We start from the raw sequence: 24,581 nt of genomic DNA on the forward strand, positions 1-24,581 counted from the left end.
TTACAGATGAGAAAATGGAGGTTCCACAAAGAGTGATCTAGACAGAAATACAGAGCTGATCTCATATCCCGGCTCCTTGACTCTAGCACTGGGCTCCCTGTGGGCTCCCTGCTCCATGCAGTGACGAGCCCTGAGAGGGAAGGTGTCTTATCCTCACAATGTCCTGTTTTATGCACTGTGTCCCATAGCACCAGGAGCCAGCACCCCACCATGGCTCAGGGTTGGGAGTGCCAACCCCTCTCGGGAAAGGAAGCACAGGGGGCCATGCTGGGGCGCCTCCATCCTGCCAGCACAGTGAGGATGGTCTGAAGTTCCCTACCCCAAACTGTCAACATTTCCCTTGTGTTCCATCCAAGAACAGCCAGATGGAATTCCAACCACGTTGTTTTGGTATGAGAGCTAAATCACTGAATTCTCAATATCAGAAAATTGGTGGCTGGTTGTGGGGTGACGTGGATGAGTGAACTGAGCCATTTCCTAGCTATTCTGGGTAGGCAGGAACCTGCCAGACCTGGGGACCTACTAAAATTGGGCTGTCCCCAGGTTCCTGGCTCACTCGGGATGGGTGGGAGGACAGTGTTGCCCGCTTGGTGCTCTGGTGAGGAGGGTAGCACGCCCAACCCAAGAGCTCCCAAGATCTTGTCATTCGCAGACTGTTGTCTCTTCAGTGTTAAAGCTCAGACCCTACCTCACCCCCAGTACTGTCAGCATCGTCCCTCTCTCTGCCCTGGAGCCAGGAAGATGGGCATGAAGCCACAGCGTCCACCGCTCTCTGCGCTGTGGCCCCAGCATGGACTCTGGGCTCTGTCCTGCTTCTGATGCTCCAGAAATAGCACCCCACACTCCACAGCTGCCCGCCCCCATGGGGTCCTGAGAAGAGATCTGGGAATGGATGGTCATCAGGATGTCCCCTCCCACTGGCCACAGTGACACTAGCTGGGGCACCAGCATGAGCCAGGACGTTTGTGGACTGGACAAGTGAGAGGTACCAAGCACCAGCTTCGTGCAGTTGCTCCAACACTCCCTATGGAGACCCAAAGAAACCAACTGGAGTTGGGTTTCTGCCCATTTGCAAGCCTAAGACCACCCCTGGCTCCAAGAGGAAGAAGGTGGGGATGGGGAAAACACCAGGAACTCCTGAGTGATGGGTAACAGCTCTGTGTCTCCTTGCTCATACTTCCCACTGTCCGCTCCAGTCACACGGGACCCCTTGCCCCCACCCTGATGTCCAGCCAGCCCACCTCCTTCCCCACTTCGGAATCTTTGCTTCTCTATGGAAACCCCCACATGCCCTACGGAGGTTTAGAGGCTCTGTTGGGGGTGCCTGTGGCTCCGTGTCCTCAACTACACCAACCCTGGGAGCTCTCATCCCTCCTACCCTCACTTCTGGGTGGGGACATAGCATTTGCTTCCGCATGGTGAGCACCCAGCACACAGGAGACTGGTAATACATGACCTTGTGCAACCAATGAGAGAGCAGAGTCTGAATGTCCCCAAACATGGAAGGAGAGAGAGCGCCAGGTGAGGAGTGACCTGTGAAGTGCCAGGAGATTGATTCGTCAGCAGCCAAGATGCACCTGCTCCCCCAGGGTGGGTTCCCCTGGCCTGGCCCTACCTCCCCACCAGGTGACAAACATAAACCCAGGAGTCCCACTGCTCCTTGATCCCTACTCCTGACATCCTGGTGACCTGCCATTAGCTCCCCAGGTCAGGCAGCAGCAGGCCAGCCAGAGAACCACCCCGACTCTGAGCCTGGGCCTGGGCCTGGCAGTGCCCCCCTGACCCTGACTGTACCCCTGCCCTGCCCCCACTGTGAGCTGCAGCCCACCCTACTCCCTCTGGGTCATCACAGGCACAGGAAGGGATCAGCCATTGCACTGAGTTCTTACTGCGGAAACCAGTCCCTGCTCCTCTAGGAAAGCAAAGCTTTGGTTGGCATGTCCCCAGGAAGCAGGGAGAGGGCTTGCACAGGCGGGCAGAGACTCAAGCCAGAGTGCCCCACGGTGCCCCTTCACACCCACAACCTGAAAAGATGGGAGCTCTGTCCCCGGGAAGGGGTGTGCAGAGCCAGGTGGATTCCCACCACCCCAGAACCTCCCAGGACCCCCACCCGGAAGGGGGTGCGGTCTCTAATTTCTTAAGTTTGTGGCTCCATTCCAAAGGTTCCATTCTGTGAGCAAACCTGCTCCGGGATTTGAGGCCCTTGTCCCGGGCTGGCATTCCTCACCAGGGATTATTCAAGGGGCAGATTGGTCATACTGATGTCACCTTCCACCAGAGGGGCCATGGCACAGGCTTAAAGCTGGCCCACTGCCCCAACACCTGGAACCCCCTCAGATGTCTGAATCCCCCACGCGGGGGGCTGCTGGCCAATCTACCATCTTATCTACCAAACCCCCAGCACCTGCATCGCCTCAGCTTCCCGTGGCCAGGTTTAGGGAAATGAAGGTAACCTTCGTACAAGACATTGCCGAGCCCCCGCCAGGTTCTGCCCAACAGCTCAGGCTCAGGGGGACGCCGTCAGCCTGCCACGGGTTGCGTGAATCTCTCCTGCACCCAAAAGCACGGGTCTTCCCCATCAAGCTGAGCTAAATCCACCCAAGAGATGCACCCTTGATAAGAGGACGGCTAGAATGCTTTCTCGTGCTGGGGCCAGGGCAGCCTGCTGGGTCACTGGAGGGGTCCTGGCAAGACTCAGGCTTTCCTCTCTGCATTCAGCTGCTGGGCAGCAGGGCAGCGGGGCAGCGGTCCTGGGGTCCTTTGAGACCTGGACCAGCTACGCCAGTGGGCCACAAGGGGGTGCCATCGCAGGCAGGTGCTGCAGGTACCTGGGCTCTGACCTCTTCGGACCTTGCACCTCTTTGCCTGGCACTCGGGTCAGCTGGCGATGGCAGACCAGCTTCACGGAGGAGGCTGACCATGCCCACAGCACAGAGCCCAGCCAGGGAGGGAGCCAGGCAGGGACTTGGGCGGCTGGGGACCCCTGGTGCCCCCCAACCCCAGTCATCAAGTTGGCCACACTCATGTGCCCATCCTGTTCCTGGCTGGGGTTTCTGGGGCCTCAGCTCAGCACTTAGGTGAACAAGCTTTGCCTGACTGTGGTGCTAAGTGTCCAGCACTCCCTGCCAGGAGCGACAGGGAGAAGAGGGGTTGGGGTGGGTGTGTTGAGCCAGAGGACAAATCCTCCTTGTGTCAGGACGCTGAGTCTCCCTCTACTGCACCAACATGGCTCTGCTTCTCTTGCCTTCTTAGCTGGAGCTGTTGCCTGGACAGTGACATCTGACGCCCCACCATGGCCAAAGGGTCCTTCTCAGTGGTCCTGACAACCAAGGGCCGCTACTGGGAAGCCCACTGTGAGCCAGGCACAGCCTTAGAACCTGAGGTTGACGGTTATTGAATTCAACTCAATCCTCCTCCCAAACTATCCGCTCCATTCCACATAGGAGAAAACATGGCGCAGAATGGTCAGGTGTCTTGTGTAGCCACACTGCAGGAGTGGAGCTGAATACAACCTGGAGGTTTGGCATGGGGTCTACCTGGGTGCGGGGCTGTTGGGACAGCTATCTGCAGAGATAGCATCTGTAGGAGGAGGGGTGTGTGGGGGCAGGGCTGGGGCCTCCTAACCCTACCCCGGGTTCTGAGAAACCAAGGGAGGGTTCTCAGGGCACCCTGGGCCATACAGAGGCTGGCAGCCACTGTCATCCTTGCAAGGACCCCACACGTAGTGCCCAGCCAGGGTCCGTCTGCCTTGGGAAGGGGTTAAGCTCTGAGCTACAAAGACAAAGACAGCGTGGAAAGCTTTAGCCGCCTCCTTGAACCCATAGCAAGGCCCAGAGGCTATGCTGTGGGTCCTGTATCTGGTCTCTCCCACCCTGTGGGTTGGCTCATATGGTCAGTTCTACGGCTAGGCGTAGTTCGAAAGGCCAGACCATGGTCTCCCGGCCAAGAGGCATAGAGCCAGTGGTGACCATTCCCTCTCATCCCAGGAGTTGCCTGGTGTACCTGGTAGGTCCCTGTTAGGACTCTCCTGTCACAGAGTGGCTACTGTCACCAGCAAGGGAGCTGGATCCTGAGCAGATAGACCAGGAACAGGCAGGCTTGTTGGGGTGCGGTAGGGGAGGAGGGCTGGATGAGGCAGAGAAGGCATGGCTTCTATCAGGGGCACCGCTCGGCAAGGCGGGGTGGTGGCCAGGGAGGACCTAACAGCCCCACAGCTGAGGGCAATCCTGTGGTCCTGGGAAAACCTGGATGGTTGGTCACTCAGCCCACAACTCCAGGTGGCAAAGGCAGCAGGCCTGGCCAAGCACCTGGTTTGGGATTGGACTTAGATCTGAGCTTCATCTAAGGGCCAGCATGGATTGAGCACTTACTGTGTGCAAGACACGAACACAAATTCATTCACTGAGTGTTAAAAACAATCCCAGGGAGCCAGTCTTTTCATGATCCCCACTGTGTAGACGAGGCATGAAGTGTTAAGTAAACTGGCCCAGGGAGGAGTCCAGAATATGCACCGTGAAGTCCCGGTAGCAAGCGTTCAGGACAGGCCGCAGTGATGACCTCACACACCCGCACAGGACACTGGGGACAGCCAGGCAGGGCCCTGGCAAGGCGCCCCAGTGGCATGTCTCCCTTCACAAGCACTATCTTGTTTGCCGTGTCGAGGTCCCTGGCCACACTGCCTCCAGTATCTTATTAGATTTCACATTGGAGGAAGGGGACACACTCTTCTCAAAATTGTAGTCATAATTCTAGTGAACGGTGCAAAGTGGAATTTGCCGCCTCGGGGGAAGCCTTTAATTTAGTTTTAAACTGTTCTTAGCACCTGGGACTTCTCCCTTGAGGCGACTCAGAGTGAGAATGTAGACCAGAGCCAGAAACTGGATCTCACTGCTTGCAGCACGAGACTGGTGGGCAGTGGCTGGGGCCGAGGTGCTGATGTGGGCTCAGGGCGAGCTGGCCTGCAGAGCCTCAGCCCCGAGACCCCCACCCAGGGGCCAGGAGACCGGGTTCCCATAGGCATGTTCTCCCGATCCAGAAACCTGGTCCATGGCTGCTTATGCACACAGTGCTCCCCCCACCCCTAGGCTCCCTGCCTGCACCCCATTCTGAATGCACGGAACCTGCAGGACAGGGCCCCCAGGTAGCATGGCGCCTGCCTCCCCAGCCTTGCAGACCGTAGCCAGGGCCACATGGCAGGCTTGGTGCACCCAAGTGCCTTGGTGGAATGGAGAATGTGGTGACATGCTGGACCAAAGGGGACACCAGTACCTCACCAGAGCCCTGTGCCGGCCAGGAAAGCAGGCCATCCTGGGCCACCGTGGGCACGGACAGAGCTCAAGAGGACAAACAGCTGAGAACCCCACAGCACAGGCGCAGGAACCAGGAGGGAAGGTACCAGCAAGCAAGAGCCTGAGGACCAGGGCCTGGGCCCAGGTGGGAGGAGCACACGGTGTGGCTGGCAGGGCCAGATGCGTGGCTGCTTTGATTGCTCAAGCCACCCCAAGCCCAGCGCCCTGGGCCCCCCTCCTCGAAGTCCCATCCTCATGAGAACAATTCTGAAGGGGCATGTAGAGTGGGCCAGGTGGAACGTGTGACAAGCAGGGAGGGCCCAGAGCCCCACGTGTGAGCACGAATTCCAGATCAGGTGTGTCTGCATTAAGCGAGCAGGCTGCCGGCCTTGGCTCCCTCTCTGTGCACATTTCACTTTTAGAAGCCGGAATCCAATGCACAGGGAAAGAAAACGCGGCCCCCGACGCCCGCCCCAGCCCCAAGCCACCTCAGGAGGCTCAGCCCCGCCTCCTACACCTGCCCCAGGCAGTCATCATGATCACACGTTCGTGCAGGTGACCCAACATCCAGGCTGGAATGGAACAGGTGTTCTGGCCGACCCCAGGGCGTGCCCTGTGCCCCACACACCAGGAGCCATGGTGCAGGGAGGGCTTCCAGTCGGGGCCCCCCAGGCTCCTCACCTCCCCACCCCGGCCACTCCTTACCCGACGTGCCAGGGCTGCTGGGGCCTCTTGCCATCCTCGCCAGCACCGCCCAGCCTGTTGAGCGACGGGGACCGGCTGCGGGGCCCGGGGGTGTAGCTCCCGAGGGTCCTGGCGGCCCCGTCGGGCTTGCCCGGCACCTGCTGCAGCAGCTGGGGTGACAGACTACGGTGGGAGGTGGCGGAGCAGACGGCCCAGTCGGGCGCGCTGGCGTTGAGGTTGTTGTCACTGTTGGAGCGCAGCAGGACCCGGGGGGCGGCCAGCGTGTTGGGGGGCCGCCGCCGGCGGTTGGAGTACGCCGGAGCCTCTCGGAAGGGCACTGGGTCAGAGAGAACAGGAGAGGTGGGTGAGTGCACGCACGGCACGGTCGGTGCGGGGTGGAGGGGTGCGCGGAGCCCCCGCCGGCCCCGTGTGCAGAGCCCCCGCTGCGTGTGCAGAGCCTGCCCCGACACAGAAGCAGAGACGAGGTGGACACCGAGAATGTCTCCATTTCATGGAGGCTCAAGCTCACGCTTGAGATGGAAGGGGCCCGGGGTCCGACTTCCATCCGGGCCAGCACCCGCTCTCTCAGCACCGAGACACACGTGGGGGCCTCAGGACACAGTCAGGACACAGAATTCCTCCTCGCCATGACCTGAATGTGGCCCCTGGTGGGGGCTGATCTGGGTCTCCCTGAATTCATGTGTCAGAGCCTAACCCTTGATGCCTGAAATCGTATCTGGAGCTGGAGCTTTACAGAGGTGGCTAAGGTAACATGAGGTCACCGGGGTGGCCCTGATCCAGTGTGACCACGGTCTTTATGAAAAGAGAGGTCAGGACACAGACACACACGGAGGGACGACCCCGTGAAGACCCAGGGAGAGCACAGCCATCCACACACAAGCAGAGAGGCCTCAGGAGGACCCCACCTGCCTGCACCTGGACCTCGGGTATCATCCAGGACCCAGGGACAATGAGTCTCTGCCATGTGAGCCCCCATCTCTGGGGCCTTGCTGCGGCTGCCCCAGGACACGCACACGGCCCTCTGAGTACAGTTTAGAGATGGTCTGCTTCAGGACAAAGTATGCTTCTTTCCCCACCCATCAAACCAGGGCCCAGCTGCATGAAACAGGAAGTGGTGAGCACGCCTCATCTGTCATCCTACAAAGTTCTAGACCACAGGCAAGGCCCTTACCCTGCCAAGTTCTGTGTGCCCAGGGACTCAGAATGAGGACACTGCCCACAGGGACCGTGAGGGCAGGCATCCACACAGCACCCACTCTGGGTTGCTCCAAGGGCTGGAGCCAGAAATAGAAAGTGTCCTTTCTAAGAAGACCCATGTGAAGAAGAGTAGCCTTCCAGGCTGTCAGAGAAGACACTGCTACCCCTAGAAGCAAGGGACGCGGGTTTCCTTCGAGTGCCTGACACCCAGGCAGCTTCCCGCTCACCATGGGATCTGCATGCTTTGGAATGAGGCTGAGCGAGCAGTCAGGTCCAAACTGCCTGAGGCCAGGGCTGCCACCGCACAGACCAGTGCTGTGGGGCAGCAGGAAGCAGGCGCCTTCCTGGGTGGGCTGGGCTGGAGGGAGAGTCTTAGTGCCTCGAAGGAAAAGAACGTCACAGTTAGTCCAAGACAGAGCCCTGGACGGTCCACCATCCCTCTGCCCAAGGTCAGAGGCTGTGGTGAATTATTACTTCATGAAACCTAAGGAGAGGTGTGCGCTTCACAGAGCCTGGGCCCAACATCAACCCCTGCTACCAGCCTATGACCATACTGGGCAGCAGAGTTTGCAAGGGACAGAGTAGCACAGGCAGAGATCCTGGGGACAGAGGTGGGCCAACGGGGAGCACTGGGGAAGGAGGGTGCAGGCGGAGATCCTGCGGACAGAGGTGGGCCAACAGGGAGCACTGGGGAAGAGGTGGTGCAGGTGGAGATCCTGGGGACAGAAGTGTCCTGGCCTGGCTCACAGGGGACAGAGGTGGTCCTGGAAGAATGCCCAGGGGATAGTGGTGCTGGCAGGGCTCCTGGGGACGGAGGTGGTGCTGGCAGGGCCCCACTGAGACAGCTGTGACCCAGTGCACCCCTTCACCGCCCGGCCAGCATGCAGGCGGTCCTGGGAAGGCAGAGATGGAGCCAAGCGGGAGAAGCCGTGCAGAAATGGCACGAAGCTCAGGACGCACACTGGGAATCCACATTCTGAACAGTTGGTGAGATTTTGGAACTGGCATGTAGGGAGGTCATATTTTTCAACACGCGCAGCCTGTGCCCATTCCGACCAGCTCCCTCTGTGACGCCTCCCTGTTGGGGCAGGATGCAGCCAGGGCTCTTCAGCTGGGGCTGGCATCCTATTTTGAATTCCTCAAAGGACATGGACTCACAAGCGCCAGCCCAGCTGGGAAAGAGGCGGGTGACGGGAAAGGCCAGAGGCGTCCTCCGTGGAGCCCTGGCTCTAGAGCTCCAGAGGCTGCCCTCTTAAGGGGCTCAGCCCACTGGGGAAGCAGCATGGCCTGGCCCCACCTGCTAGGAAAAAAAAAATCTCACTTTGGGGAACATCCCTGGGTTTGCATTTTGCTGGTCGTGAGGGAGAACCACATTAGTCACTTCCTCTGGGCAGACGGAGGCCAGAAAGACCCCGGGGAGGGCTGAGCACTCATCCTTCAGGGTTTAAAAAATGCACCTGCTGGGTGGGTGCTCTGGGGACACCCGATACCTGCCTGATGACAGGGTAGGGGGACTGAGAGACCTCACAGAGGGCAGACGGCCACACAGTCCAAGAGGGTGGATACCTTCCCTGCATAGAGACTGTCAGCCGGAGGACCAAATCACAGCAAGAAAGCCAACCCCTCCAGCAGACACATCAAGCACAATGGGTGATGGGGCCCTGGGCCTCGTGGGCCATCTTCACCGCCCCCCACCCCCCACATCCGAGGAGAGGTCAGGGCTCATGCTACGCATGGGGAGGGCACACCCCAGCTCCGTGGGGACACTCCCGGACAAGGAAACGCGTGCATTCTGTGACATGAACTCCTGCCGAGCCTCCAGCTTTCCCTGACAGTGCGGTTGGGTCTCCTTTTCTGACTGGAACAACTGTAAAGTACTCATGCCCTTAACAGAAATTGTGGGGGGTGGGGGGTGGGGAGTCCTGCCGATGCCTAAGACAGATGCAGAGGACAGAAAGGTCTGTGAAAGAACAGAACAGACAACGAACCTTTCCCTGCTGTGTCCGGGTTACAGAAATTGAAATACCAGAACACGAATCTGGGTTAGTAATGCAAGAAAATGAGCATGGACAGAGGCTGATTTTTCACATAAATTCCCAAGACACAGGCTAAGGCCGGCTTTCCGAGTGGGGGCTTGGGCAGTGGCTGGAATGCAGAACTGCTGCCCTGGGAAGACAGAGGGACAGATGAGCCAGGGTGCTTCCAAATACACCCTGCCCTGGGGACCGGGGAGGGTACTGAGCCGGGATCACGCGGGTAACGTTAGGGCGAGCATTCCAATGGCAATTATCTCGCTGAATTATCAAGACTTGCATTCAATTAGTTCTCCGTGTAAGGTAATTGGACATTTTTTTCTGTGTTTGTTTTACGGCTTGGGCGGGCAAGTACCTTTCTAATTCCTCCAAAGTCACGTCCCCATAAACCCAATCATCTCACAAAGCGAGAGTTCTCTGTCTGACAAACGAACTGGAGCCATCCGTGGAAATGTTGATTTTTTTTTTTTTTTTTTTGGTGAAAAGGGTAAAAATAACTCTTTTCCTGTCTGAAAATGATTAATATTCCACCCAACTGTTTCCTTCTTTCAGGCAATCTGCAAACTCGAAGTGGGTGGATATTTTCTTAGCTGTCTTACATGTATTTATTTATACATTTTTTTTTCCACAATAGAAATCACACAAGGTATGACAAAAACACATGCACTCTCAAAGTCTGCCACACTGCATCTGCATCCACTCCAGGAAGCTGCCGCCCGGGCATGGCCAGCGAGAGCCGAGGAGGGGCTGCCAGAGCGCCCGCCCTGCCCTGCCCGCGCGGCCAGCAGCGTGTCCTGACCTTCCCCGCTCCCGAGCAAGTGCTCCCCAGTCTCCAGGTAGCGGCCAGACGAGTCAAAACTTCCTTTATTCTCGATAGGACTTAGTTCCCCACATGTCCTCTGGCACAGTCACCATGGATGCACGTTCCGGGAATGCAATTGTGCAAGGGGCTGGGGACTTGGGAGGACCGTAGAATAAAAACGCACCTTGGAGTGGGTGAAAATCCCAGACCAACTACAACAAAGCCCGATCATGCACCAGAAGTAATTATCCCCTTCCGTGATGAGAAGGGACAACCGGCAATTTTGGGAGGGACTGGAGTCCCCCCTCCGGCCCGCTCCCCCGGAGAATCAGTAAGAAACTGCTAATTCCCATGCACCGCGCTCCCGACAGCTCTTTCTTACCTTCCTTCTTGGTGAAGGCATTTAACAAAGACTTCATTTTCCCTCCGACTTTGGCAGCAGTCCGCTCATTATATAACCTTCTCGGATGGGAGGAAGGAGAGGAGGGCTGCCCGGCCCCTCGGCGCTGGAGCGGCTCGGACCCGGGGAGCGGCGGCGGGCGTCTGGGCACTGCGTGCTTCCGAGCATAGCTGGGCATGCCAGACCCAGCGTGCTGGTGACAAAGCCCACCCCATATTCTGTCTGTCAGCTGGGAACCAACCGTGCGTAGACTGGGGCTGCTCTCAAACCCTGCTGCCTCTGCCGGCGCCCGTCATGTGAGCAGTGCTACTCTGCTTTTGTGATCAGTGCATCTGGGAGGAGGGTGAGCACCAGTCAGGCATCCTCGAGCCGGCGGCCGGGGAACACCAGAGGCATCCGCGAGCCCGAGCCCCCACCATCCGAGCCGACTCGGGCTCGGTGTGCTCCGGGCCACTTCTGCTCAGACGTGCCGGGCGCTAAATATAACGCCCCGTGCTTTCCCGATTTTATTTTTAAAGAAAAAAAAAATGCCAAGTTTTCTTTGACGCCGTTTGTTTGTCCGCTGGCGGATGCGGCGAGCAAGTCAAGATGAAACGCCCAGCTCCAGATAAGCCTCACACCAGACCCACATTAACTGGGCAGCCCTCGCCGGCATTGTGGAATTTCTGAGCGTGACCCAGATTTCCGTTGGAAGGAATCAGACACAAGTACCTATCCCTTCTCCGGCTCACCCCATCGTGGTAATTACCCTGGAGAAAACAGGATTTCCTCCCCCCCCCTTTCTTTTTTAAAGAGAGAGCGCACAAACTGCCACCAAGCTCTGGCTCGCCCTGATTCCAGGCGGCTGATCAAAATGAGTGTCTTCGGAGCCCCGTTACACGTGTCCCGATCATGTCCACCCCGAGAGAAGTCTGGGAGACTCCCGGAAAGTCCTATCTGAGGAGCGCCCAGAGAAGGGGCCCCATGCTCGCGTGCTCCGCGGCAGGTGCGCGGGGCTGTTTCTAGACAAGGACAGAGGGCTTCCTGAAAATGAAATGGAGCATCCCGGGGAGCCGGTTCTGTCGCCCGATGCACCTGCTGCTCGGCTGTAATTAAGTGTGCGTGTTCTCCGTTGCCAAGAGAACTGCTTCCGAAATTAAAGAGAGAGAGAGAGAGAGAGAGAGAGAGAGAGAGATGAGACGGGATGAGGAAAAAGCAACGGGGAAACGTGTAAGTGGAATGTGGTCGACATACTTTGGGTCGACAAAAACAGCAGCTTTAGGAGTGGCAGGCATCTGCCTTGGAAGGACAGGCCGAGGGGTCGGAGGCCTGGCCCAGTGCCCTCTCTGTGCGGCGGGAAAGGACGGCCAGGGCAGGACCTAAAGTAGCTGCTCATTTAACCGTTGTCTCCCACTTAACGCCCACAGCACCCCGGATCACTCGGTTGCACCCAAACTCAGTCCTAGGTAACACCCTGACACCCCACGCTGGGTTGTAAATCCATATGACAGAACATAAGCCATTTCTGAGATGTGTCCTAGGAAATGCATCTGCCGCTGGCACTTTTTATCATCAGAGACCCCCAGTAACTTGCTCTCGTAATTCATGTCCTTCGGGGCAGAGGGGTTGCTGGCAGAGCTCAGTGTCCGTAGACACGTGGGGTAAGATGCATCTTCCTTGGGTGCAGAGTGTCACCAAGAAGGACACACACGGGGAGACCACTGCCGTGCCCCTGGGGCGGATGCGCCAGGGTCTGCAAGGTGGCCGTGTCTGATTCATGGGGCTGGGCTGGCTGCTGGCCAGGTGTGCGCCCTGGCCAGGCCGGGAGGCCACGGGGAAGGCACAGCAAGGGAGCCCCTCTGCAGAGGCTGGGCCCTGCCACGTGAGCCCTGAGAGCTCGCCAAAGCTCAGGGAACCCTCTGGGAGAGTGGGAGGCTCGGCGCTGCTCAACCCTCCTCCATCTGTCTCTGGTCGATACCCTCCCAGAAGCACGGAGCCGCATCCTGAGCCAAGTTCCCTCGCCAATCCTCACTGCCAGCAGCAGAGCGGAGGGGCATGTGTGCCAGGGCCGGTGGAGGTGGAACCTCGCCCAAGACCAGGGCTGCCTCTGGAGACCTCCTCTGCACCCCTGATGTTGACCTTGGGTGAAGGGCGTGGGGAAGACGTAGCTTCCTGGGGCGTGAGTGTGAAAACCCCACATCTCTTCTGCCTCGAGAAGGCAGGGAACAAGACAGAGCCCTTTCCCCGTGCTGGGGAGCAGAGCACGATCCCCAGATAACATGTGGCCAGACGGGGAAGCCCCAGTGGAGACTCCCTTAGTGCTTGCATATGGAACAACTGCTCCTCACAGACTCGGGGAACGGTACGGCCCTGGGGCCAGCATCGAGAAGGGAGCCCCGCTCAGACGAGGCCCAGAGGCCTACGACAGGGACACAGCGGGTCAGCGGGGACACGGGGACAGATGGGTTCTCCAGACCATTGCTACCCCTGTCCCACCTGGGCTGGTGAATTGCAGGCTCTGTGTGACCATGGAGGGACACAGCAGTGCACAGGACTGCCTCCTTCTCACACTGCACAGGGGCCAGTCAGGGGAGCAAGACCAGACTTTAGACATAACAGGACCTGAGGAACTGCAGGAAACACCCCTTTGCCCCAGGATTCCTTTCTACATGCCTCCCATTCCTTTAATGCACTGCCAGGAATCTGAGTAAAACCCTCACAGAAACGAGAAGTGGTAGCTGTCAGACTCACATGCAGGCCTGCTGGATAGGCTTAGCTCTGCCCGACGGAAATCCTGCTTCCTGACCCCACCTACCCGGACTCTGTGAGGCCTCCTCAGCCCTGCAGGCATGCTCTCCTTGAATACTTCCAGCGACGGGAAGCTCACTACCTGTATGCAGTGGTTCTCACTCTCAGACACAGGCTGCAGCAACCCCACCATGGTGGCGAATGCCAGCGCTAGGCCCACATGAATGAGTCTCCTTTCCCTTCACACAGGAACAGGCTCGTCCCTGCCACATACTCCCTAGGAGAAAAAGCCATGCCACTAAAGACACAGATGTTGCCCCGACAAACACAGGGCCATGTGCATCCTTAGTGGCAATTTTCATTCTACGCTCTGGGCCATGCTTTTCCGTGCAAACCATTACTGGAGATTGACAAGCTGAGGCCACTGGATCCTTGACCCATCTTGTATGAACACGCGTACCTAAAACCCGCCTGCCTGCAGGAATCGCGTGTAGTGGTCGTGCTTTGGGTCTGGACCCTCGCACTGTGACCCGGGGCAGTGTGAGAAGAGAGAGCACGGCCCCGCACGTCGCCTGCATGGAGGACTCCTGCTGCCAGCCACATGCCTGTCCACATCAACGCTCCCTCCAGGAGTGACAGACGTCCCACCTTCCATGCCCAAACCACGAGGCCTCAACACCCAGCGCCGGCCCCAGCTGCTCTGGAAAGGTGGCGCAGCAGAGGTGGAGGGAGGCACATGCATTCTGTGTCTGCTGCAGGAATCCGCTAAGACTGTCTCCACCTCCCAACAAGCAGGTGGAGGGCATGTGAGCTGCAGGTCCAAGATTAAAAACTGAAAGGAAGATGGAGGATGGGATTTGAACCCTCATTTCTCCCTGAGGCTTCCAGAGATCCTGTGATGGGTCTCAGACACCTGGGACCTCTTTGTGGGGTCTGCCATCTTCCAGACAGCCTGGTCAGCCAGGCTTCCAGACACCAGCTGGTTGAGAAGTGTCCCCAGATGAGATGGGTGACGTCCCCAGGGCTCAGACGCCCCTGCTCCATGGCCTCAGCTGTACAGATGCCCCAAGATGGCTGAGCTTTCCCTCTGTGTATTCACAGACCCCTTGTTTCTGTACAGGGTCCCCCACGGAGGAGTGGAAGGACCACTAGAGCCTGTGCCCGACACATAACCTGCTCACTGAGCACAGGTGAGGCTTGGCTTCAGATGGACTTCATTCTAGATGCTCTGGAGGAGGCAGACACGGGAGAGCATGAGCTTCTGGGCAGGTGGCAGGGAGAGGGATGCTTCGTGGTGACTCCATCCACCTGCTTGCCCACCCACCCCAAACAGCAAGTGAGCGTCTTTTGAGTTGGGTGTGTTAGATCTCCATGGAAGGATGAAAAAGCATAAGAACATCATATGGAGGCCCTTGAACCATACAGATTCCTGGAGGAAGAGGGTCACCCCAAAATGAACCCCAAACTGTCTGCCTCCTAGCCAGGTCCGTCGGCCATCCTCCTGTCCCACCCAGCCCAACTCCAATCTACTAGCTCCTTGGTAAGAAGTACAAAATAATAAATACGTAAATAAATGATACCCCCCCCCCAGCCAGTCCCCTCCAGACCCCAGACCCCTAGCCCCATGGGCCCTGCCTGGCTTCAGCCTCAGTACCCCCACAAACCCGCCTCGAGCTCTGATCCACCCTCCCAAACCCTCCTGCTCAAAGCCCTTTATTTGCCATGTCTTTTGACAACTGCCTGACAACAGGCTGAAAATAATTTCATTTCTTGTATAAAAAAAGGCTCTTCGCACATCAGAACATTTCAAGGCGCTCTGAAGTCCTGGCGGGGAGGACGCGCCAGGTGTGATAAACACGCCTCTCATGAAGAGGCTGGTGCGCCGGTGGGTCTTGGGAGCAGTGCCCGTCCGGCGCCCACAATAAGCCTGCCTCCCCTTGCCATGGTCCCACGCCGGGAGCAGGGAAGAGCCAGACATGGGGCCCTAGCCATCTGATGTAGGGGCTTAGCTCTGCATCTTAGCCCCTCGGCGGCTGTGGGTTGCCCGGGCACCCCTGGCCTCAGTTCCCCCATCGGTAGGTGGGAGTAACGCAACTTGTTCCCAGTGTTGGCTGTGATCAGCTGAGCTCACATCTGAAATGCACGGGCTGGGGGTGGTGCGGTTTGATCATCCAGGGGCGAGGCCCAGCCTGACCACTTCCCACCTTCCACGCGCCCGGGAAGGTCACCTCTCACGCGTCCAACGGGGTGTGCGTGATGCCACCTCCCAGGGAGGTCATGAGGATCAAGCCATGTGGTATCTGTAACAGGGCCTGGACTTAAGGACCATCTGCAGTCACTAAATAAATGCATTTGACTTCGAAACTCCGCCGGCAGATAGGAAGGCCCTCTCCCCACCCCCACCCTCCCCGAGTTGGTAATGGGCCCTGATCCAGCTGTGGACAGACCCCTCCTTGGGGCACTCCCTGGTTTCCAGGGACCTCAAGCTCTCTGAATGCAGGCTCGATGTGCAGCTCCCCCATCACCCTGCAAACCGGAGGTGCTCCCTGCAGCTCCGGATGTGAATGAACAGATGCATGAATGAACCCACTGAGAGAGGTGGTGACTCCCAGCTTCTATTTTGTTCTGAGTGTCCTGAGGCGCGTTTACCAGGCTGGTCTCCTGGGTTGTGCCAAAGCCTCCTGGGGCCTGAAGCCATCTCTCCTCTGTGTCCCGTCCTGCCACCTGCTGCCTGCCCCTGCCCCCGGAGGCTGAGCTGCCCTGCCACAGCGCCTGGGCGCCAGAGGAGGCCTGCATTCGCCTGCACCCCAAGGGACAGGTCCACCAGGCATCGGTCAGGCCGGTGTGTCCTCGGTGTCCTCGCTGTGTCTGCACATCCCTGCTCTGAGTCCTGCCTGCCTGGTGGGTTGTGGAGACCCCTGGCTCATTCCTTCAGCTTTCCCTGCTGCCGGGGCCAGGGTACCCAGATGCACACATAGTGCTCTGGTTCAGGAGGACAGAGCCGGTGGGTGTGGACGAGCATCCCGTCGGGGAGATGCTGGCTCCCCAGAGCAGCCAGGGGCAGCTGGACACCAGGCTGGCCTTCTGGGTGTGCTGCGACCATCCTTCCCTGTATCAACAAGTCGGATTGGTCCCTTACTTGCCACCGAGACCCTGGCCGATGGAGCCTGCGAGGCTGGGGCCTGGGAGTGAGGTCTCTAAGACCCTCAAATTCCAGAGGGTGGGCGTTTCCCTTTCCTTTTCAAGTGGCCTGGCCTCACCTCTTATTTGGGGGGGCGGGGAGGAGGGAGAGGAGGCTGGTGTGGAGACGGGGCTGGGTAAACGGAGGGAGGAACGAAGTCTATTTCTCCTTAACAGAAACTCACGGAAGTGACTCTTACCTCTCTCCTTGGAGAGGGGGCCCATGGGGGGCTGAGATGGAAAAAACAGAAGCGCAGAGAATCTCGGGGGCCCACCAGCCACCCTCGCCATCTTACAGAAGCTAAAACCAAATGCCGACAGTGAGAGCGTGCGGCCGAGCCAGGAGCTGGGAGGCGGCGGGTCCGGGCAGGTGTGGGCTGGACCCGGATCTTCCTGCCCACCCCCACCTCATCCCCAACAGCAGACCCTGCTTCCTTCCCGAGTAGCTTTAGATAACTGCAACCTTTCTCCATCTCACAATAATTGTTAAATGAATCATACTTTTATAAATAACGCAAGATATAAAAAGGCATCTCGGCAATAATGCGGGGTTATCTTTGAACAAAGATGTAGGTGTCTGCAGTGTTTGTAGCATTCCCGGCAGCCGGGGCCATTGAGGGAAGCTGAGCTCCTGGAGGATCCATTGAGCCCTGTGCATAATCCGGCCAAAGGGCTCCCGATGCGGGGTCTACTCCCGGGGCCGGGTCAGGCTCAGGGCTGGTGGTGGCTGGGGTCAGGTGCTCAGCAGGTGCTACTCGGGGTCTGGACACAGTGACCCGAGTGACTCGGGCTAAGGTTCAGGGGGCAGGAGAAGGGCTTGGCAGTGCTGAATTGGGGCTGACCACAGCGGGGGGACAGTCCCTCTGCCCCGGGCAAGGGTCACCCATCCAAACGGTGCCCTCCTACCCTTCTGTCTATGCAGCTTGGCCTCCACCATGTGCCCAACAAGCTGCTCTGACCGGGAGGTGTAGGGACAAGGGCAGTGCTATGGATCAAGGGAAGCGCCAGCCACCTCTTAGGCAGCCCACTTGACAGTGGAACAGCTGAGGACCCTGGCTTCTCACAGGGGAAACTGAGGCTCAGAGCCCTGAGACAAGCCACCTGTGCCCACTCAGCCCTGTCTGTCCAGCAGAATCACCCTCAGCCCCCACGGCAGGTCACACAACCACCTTTCTCCTCCGCAGGGCTGCGAAAGACTTGGGTACATCTCTGAGACCTTGTGGCAGATCCGGGGAGGCTGGAATGGACCAGATGTATGAGCGTGCGAGCGGAGTGCAGGAACCCGGTATCCTCACCCCATCTCTGAAGACCCTGGCATAGTAGCTGCCGTGTCCCCGTCCCTCAGACGCAGCCCTGATCCCCATGAAGGACAATAAACTACCACCACCCCCCGATTGGCAGGACGTCCAAAGGCTCTAGTGAAAGTCTCAAAGTCTGCAGGGAAGATGCCAATCGCCATCAGAGCCAATTAGAAAGGCCACTGTCGCCGCTGTCATGAGGCTGGGCCACCCCCTTTCTGCAGGAGTTGACTCTGACCGGCTCATTTTTCCTAGCCTGTTACCAAATGATGGAATCTGAGGTGAGCCCTGGGTCAGCCTCTGACTCAAGGTGGGATTGTTTCCCATCTTTAAAATGGGGAGACTAGCCCCCACCTTGCTGGGCTCGTGAGGTATCTGAGAGCGCCCCACAGATGTGGGCTGCCTGCCAACTTCCCTCCACTACAGAAGGGTGGAGGAGGGACTCCCCAAGACTCAGGTAGGAGCTTGATATCCTGCTGTAGAGTGAGGTGCCCAGGGTTCCAGAGGCTGTAGGCAAGCCCTGGGTGGCAGCAGGTGGCCCGTTCACAGATGGCCTGCTTGCCCAAAGGGGGCCCACAGGAAGCCTGGGTCTTAGTCCTTAGGGGAAGTGGTGGGGAACACAGCTGCCTCCTGAGGTACCACGAGGAGTGGCAGAGCTTAGGTCTAGGGTATCAGGACTGTGTCCTGTGTCTGCCCCCTATCACCTATGACCTCAGGCACATTGCCTTGCCTCTCTGGGCCCGAGCACCCACCCCGAAGGGAGCTAGAGCTGAGGAGCCCAGTGTTCACAGGTGTGCAGAGCAAAGTCCTTTCCGTGGAGGATCCAGTGGGTTCGAATCACAGGAGAGCCCAGGGACCTGACACTTCTACTGTGCTCCTGGCTTTCCCATGAGTCACTGGGGCAGGTACTGTCTGCAGGGTCCCTGCCTCCATCCCACCTGGCTGATCTGTACATTGGGGACTGGACTGCAGATGCCAGGTCCACACAGAGAGAGCCACTGCAGACACAGATCGCCCATGGGTCTTGGAACATGCTGGAGAGCTGGCCGCACACAGCAGTGCCCCCCAACACAGAGGGATCTGTTTAAAGGCAGCTCCTGAGATGGTCAGAGAGTGGCCAGAGTGACCACATGCCATGGACGGAGCATCTGTGTCCCCACCAAATCCCTAGGTTAAAGCCCTAACCCCAGGGGGGAGGCATTGGGAGGTGGGCCTTTCGGCCATGGGGGTGGAGCCCTCATGCTGGGATCAGTGCCCCTACAGGAAGAGCCACGGGGAGAGGATTTCTCCCTGCCACGAGAGGACACTGCGAGAAAGGGGCCATCCACAAACCAGGATAAGTCCCTACCAGGAACTGAATTGGCCAGGACCGTGACCTCCAGAAATGTGAAAATAAATGCCTGGTGGTTAAGCCACCAGCCTGTGGCGCCGTGTTAGAGCAGCCCAAACTGATAAGACATCACACAGGCAGGTCATGTCACTCTGCCCTGCGGGCCCCCAGGGGACCTGAGGACATCACAGATGCTGCCCCTGCCCCTCCCTGCTGCCCTCACCTGCACAGGACCCTGACAGTCCCTCCTGACACCCTGAACAAACCTTGCTGGGCCTCCACTGGATGGGGTCACTCACCCTTCCACGCTGGCTCCGTCCACCCCCCACCCCTCACTCTCCAGGTCACCTCATGAGAGGTGTGCCTCAGCCATCCTTCTTCTCATTCTCTGCCTTAGCCCCTCTGTATATTCCCTTCGTTGCATTGATCAAAACTTGAAATAACATTATTTATGAGTTTGCTTGAGTTGTCTTTTTCCCTCCAGTAAAATGTTGGCAGGAGCTGCATCTGTCGTATCTGCCCTTCATCACCGGCACCAAGCTCAGACCCTTGCAAGTATGTTTGTTCCCTATCTTCATTCAACAGAGCAATAAAGAAACGGAGGCTAACTTCCCACCTCCCTCCCTCCCGGAGGGACTTGGTGGCTGAGTCATTCACTCGGCCACACTGCATGAAAGGTCTGCTTCTGGAACTCTTCCCACTGCCGACACCCTCTCTGCACAACTGGACCTTTCTAGAAGGCATATGACAGGAAAGGGGATTCACCTTTCTATCTTCAGCTCCAGCCCAAGACCTAGCACAGAGTGGGGGCTCATAAATACAGGTGCTAGCTATGGTAGGTCCCTGACTGGCCATTTCAATGCCCGGGTTGTCTGTGGGTCTGCTTCTGCTAACTGCGGTTTTCCCTGATTGCACATCACATTCTCCTGCTTCTTTGCATGTCTAGTAATCTTTGATTCTGTGTCAGCCATTGTCCTTGAAATGTTATAGAGGTTCCGGATTCTGTTACTTTTCTCTGAAGAGTGCTGAATTTTTCTAGCGGGGAATAAAATTACCGGCGGGACACTCAATTCTATGACAATGTGGCTTTAGATTTTTGGGGGGGCAATCCGTTGGTTTGGTCCTGGGATAAGATTCTTTTTTTTTTTTTAATTTTTATTTATTTGTGATAGTCACAGAGAGAGAGAGAGAGAATGAGGCAGAGACACAGGCAGAGGGAGAAGCAGGCTCCATGCGCCGGGAGTCTGACGTGGGATTCGATCCCGGGTCTCCAGGATCACGCCCTGGGCCAAAGGCAGGCGCCAAACCGCTGCGCCACCCAGGGATCCCTGGGATAAGATTCTGACATCACAAGCCCTTCTGGGTTTCTGGCAAAAAAAAAAAACCCAAAGTATTTGCCAAGCTCTGCGAATGAGGCAGGGCTCATTTGACAGGCTCAACCCTCAGCTGTCTGAGATTTAAGCTGCTGTGTTTCACTAGGACCCTTGGACTCTCATCCCGCACATGCTGGTTCAGAAATCAGTGCAGGACTTGAGGTGAGTTTATATGCAGATTTTAGGCTCTTTCCTTTCTAGGATTTCTCCCCTCTATTTCCAGCTGCTCAGGCATCCCTAACCACTGAACCATCTCTAACCACTGAAATCTCCACTCCGTGAAACTCACTTTCTGTCAGGTGGATACCTCATTAATATGCATCTCATCCGGCAGACAAGGGCCCCAAGTTCTGTCTGCCTTTGGTTTCCCGCTAAAGCCTACAAACAGTAGTTTCTGTTTTGTTTCATCCAGAGTCTGCCACTGTTATCAGCAGGAGAGTATACCTGACATTGTTGGAAGGCAGAAGTCACGGGCCCATAAGCATATATTAAGCAAAGAAGTGTTCCCCTCAATTGCACTCCTGCGTGTGCACACACAGTATCTAGCAGTGAGCACCCAATCTCCATGTCTGGAGGCAGGAGGTGTGCCCAGTGGGGAGATGGTGCACGTGTCAAAGCAGAGAGAGGCCCAGAGTGAGGAGGCCTGGAGGTCGTGGCCATGGACCATATCAGCAGAGAGACCTGGGGCTGGTGTCCCTGCAGCCCGACTGGGAGGCATCGTAGCCCCCAAGATGGTTTACTTCAGCACAACAATCTGACTTTTGCAAATTTTGAGCACCTCCAGCTGGCTGGAGGGACGGGCAGCTGCAAAAGCAGGTCCCCACCTTTTAGGTCAAGATGTTACCTGGTCGGCACCTGTACAGGTGCCAGGACTCCCTGGAAAGTAAAGTGCTAGTAACAATGCTGAGTGAGCGGTGGGTCGGTCCCCACCTGGTTCATCGCCTTGTTAGCAGATCCTGCTGCAGGTTTGTATTTTAGGAACTAATTAAGCCTTGGTGACCGATTTAACCTCCAAATGAATGCCTTCCAGGGCTGAGATGGCAGCCGAGTTCCTATTAGGCACCATCATCAGGAAATCTCCAAATCCAGGAACGACCCCCAAAGGGCAGGAGCAGACCTTGGGCGGGCTGGCAAGTGGGCAAGTAGCCACAGAATACAGGGTGGGGAGGGCACAGATTCCCAGTGGCTTCCCGATACAAGCAATCAGGGATAGACACAGTGAGGGGCTCTGAGGACAAAGGCGGTGTGGTTGTTCCTCTGATGTGAACCCCAGGCCGTCACCATGGCCTCCAGTTGCTGAAATGCCCACCCACCACTGGGCCTCTTACACACATTTCTTTCTCTCTACATACAGCCCAGTGAGGTGGGTGCATTCACACTCACCTTACAGACTTGAAGGCTGAGAGTCAGAGAGATCCCAGAGCTCGCTCCCCTAGGCCTATCACTCCAGGGCAGTGCTGGCCTCACCATCATGTCACCTCAGCATCACAGCCAGCCAGAGGTCCAGAGGTGCCCCAACCCATGGGCAGAGGGCAGGTGGCTCACCTGGGAGCCCAGCACATGGCCCGGGGAGGGGGAGCGCAAGGGATGCTGAATGAACAGGCTGACACATCTGTCTGTGAGCCCCTGCCTCTCTGGACCATGGTTTCCCTATATGTGAAGTAGGGATCCAAGTAGAAAGCCCTTGAATGCTTCTGCTGGTGAAAAATCCTTGGACCTAGTCCAATCTGAGGACCATCCTTCTCTGAGAGGAGCAAAGGGTCCCCAGGGCTGACTGTCAGGTCTCAGGGGCACTGACATCCCCTGCCATACATGGTCTCTCCCTCCATGCTTCCTGCAGACAAGAGGCCCAGGAGGGCAACCCCTCCTGTGGCTGGATGGCCCACCAGGGCTCCTGGACCCTCAGCCATTAGGGCCGTCTCCTCAGGCAGAGGGGACGGAGCTAAGGATGGGAAGCTACCCAGGCAGGCTGAGGGCAGGGCCACAGGGTCTCCCCAGGGTCTCCCCCGGCCCCCCAGACACTGGAGCACTTCTGAGACTCAGGTCAGCCCAGTCCAGGCAGAGGGACTAGCGCGTGTTTCACTGGGGCCTCGCAAACTCCCTGGCTCACTCTGCTCTTGCTCGGGGATGCAGAAAAGACATGGGATCTAGGAATTAAACATGAAATAACCGCAACAGCCAGCAGCACGGCAGGTAACGTCCACCTCTCTCCTCCGCAGCACAGTGGGCACCAACTCCTTCCCTTGTGAGGCTTGGGAGCACCGTGGGGCACAGAGCGGATCAGGGACTTGCCTGTGGTCACTCACCAGCCAGAGCAGGGCTGGCTCGGGAGCCACGGGGTCTGCCCTTGTGCCATCACCGACCAGTGCTGATGCCACACCCCGGGCCCTGCAAGAAGTGCTGGGGACTCCAGCCCTGCCCCTTGGTGCCTGCCTGGCCCCCTCTCCTCCCTCTTCCTGCGGACGCGGGGTCTGTGTGGCCCAGGGCGGTCTGTGTCACCTCCCCCCTTCCTCCTCGGTAGTGTCCAGCCCATGCATGGTGCAGCTTCTTGCACACCTTTCCATGCCTCAGCCTGACCAAGCCATGTGGGGTGAGGCCTCGGGTACTGTCACGGTCCGAGCCTGCGCCATCACCAACCATTCGTCACCCCCAGAGGTGATGGCCACCCACCCTCATGAGGGGCCTTGTGCGTTTCCCATGTCCTCCCTGGCACGGCACTGTCCCTGCACCATGCCACATGGTCTGCACATCTCCCCCATGACGCAGGAGCCCCTGGGGGACAGGGGGACCCCATTTGGCTCTCTGCCCTCTGCTCTGCAGCCCACTAGCACGGACACCACAGGTGGACAAGCAGTGATGCGCACGTCACTCTGGGTGACTCATACGCACGGCCCTGGCCCATCTCCGACAGCAACGTATATCCAGAAAAAACTTGGAACTCTCTCTCTCTCGTTCCTTTTTAACAACATTGGAAGACAGTCTTGCCCTCACTTGAGTTGGGGCCAAAACACAAGCTGGAAAGAGAAAGCCATTCTAGGGGCAAAAGCATAGTCCTGCATGGGGGCAGCCTGTGCTGTCCACTAGACCTTTCAGGGACACCGTGAGTGAGCCCGAGGTGGCCAAAATACAAGCCACGGAGCCCCGAGGTCACACTGGTTACCACAAGGGCCCTACAACCTGTCAGGCATGGGTTAGTCTGTGCCAAGGTTTGGATGTGCAACCTCGGACAGGCTGCACGACCTCTCTGGGCCTGTTAGTGAGGCTCCTGTGGTGCCCTTTGCACATGGCCCTTTCAGGGGCCTCTTCAGGGGGAGAGAAGAGGGCAGGGAGGGAGAGGGTCTGCGGCCCTGCCCCAGCAAGCACCTGCCTGCAGCCAGTGCGAGCCCAGGGCACCTCTGACACTCTGCTGAGCACAGTCCAAGATTCAAAGGCACACGGGCCTCTGTTCCATAGAACCTGTAGAACCTGGCTCCTCTAGGGGCTAAGGGCTCATTTCACACTCATGGAAGAAGTGCGTCCTGTCTGAAAGTGAAGGAGAGCTGCTGTGAGACTCACGGGGAGAGCAAGCAGGGCCCCGCTGCCCAGCTGACCCCAGAGGCCCCGGGTCCCTCCTCACGGCCCTCGCCCGAGGCTTTTCCTTCGCACCCTGGCCTGGGAACCATCCCTAGCCAGGATCGGGGCACTAGACAAGATGGGATGAGGGCCCATGGCTAATTAGCAGCAGGTCCAGGAGTCATGTTTTCGAGAAAGGTGGCGCCACAGGGAATGATTTCCAAATGCACACCAGCAGGGCGCTTCTCCCCTCAATGGGACATCTTCAGAGGAGTCCCTGGCCTGGGGCATGTGCGCACAAGTGAGGTCACCAGGTGAAGGGTCAGAGTACTCTAAGTCAGACTTACACCCAAAACCCCAGGACCAGATCTGGGAGCGGGGTCCTGTTTGTCTGCATCTGGGATGGTGAGAGGTGGTGAGACCCCCAGTGTCAAAAGGGAACAGTCACCATGCATGGAATCACACAGTCCCTCTGTGTCCCTCTGACCGAGCAATTTACACAAAGGCTGAGGAGAAGCCACAGAGGTGGGTGGAGGGGCAGGTGTAGCTCTGGAAGCTTCCGGCCCACCAGCGCAACCCCCCTCTGCTGTGCAGGCTCAGAGGGGCTGGCCAGGCTGGCAAACTGTCCCTGATGTCATATATGACTCAGAGGGTCAGCTCTTGCATCTGCACAGATGGGTGTGGTTGGCACAGGTG

The 24,581-nt window shown here is 57.9% G+C and overlaps 1 protein-coding gene across 6 annotated transcripts in view; it reads right to left on the bottom strand.

The window, feature by feature from the left end:
- The window catches only part of SHANK2 (SH3 and multiple ankyrin repeat domains 2), a 509,914-nt gene that overhangs the window by 271,558 nt on the left and 213,775 nt on the right, over window positions 1-24,581 (bottom strand). For 4 of the 6 annotated variants that reach the window (XM_077862790.1, XM_077862788.1, XM_077862792.1 and 1 more), the window contains exon 12: window positions 5,994-6,309. In XM_077862790.1, coding sequence (XP_077718916.1) covers window positions 5,994-6,309 — 316 coding nt within the window. Of the gene's footprint in view, window positions 1-5,993; window positions 6,310-10,407; window positions 11,163-24,581 lie in introns of those variants that run through there. The other 2 variants (XM_077862791.1, XM_077862794.1) reach the window with 1 other exon arrangement.

This window comes from Canis aureus, chromosome 21 (genome assembly GCF_053574225.1).
Source record: "Canis aureus isolate CA01 chromosome 21, VMU_Caureus_v.1.0, whole genome shotgun sequence".
In the NCBI taxonomy this organism is placed as follows: Eukaryota; Metazoa; Chordata; class Mammalia; order Carnivora; family Canidae; genus Canis; species Canis aureus.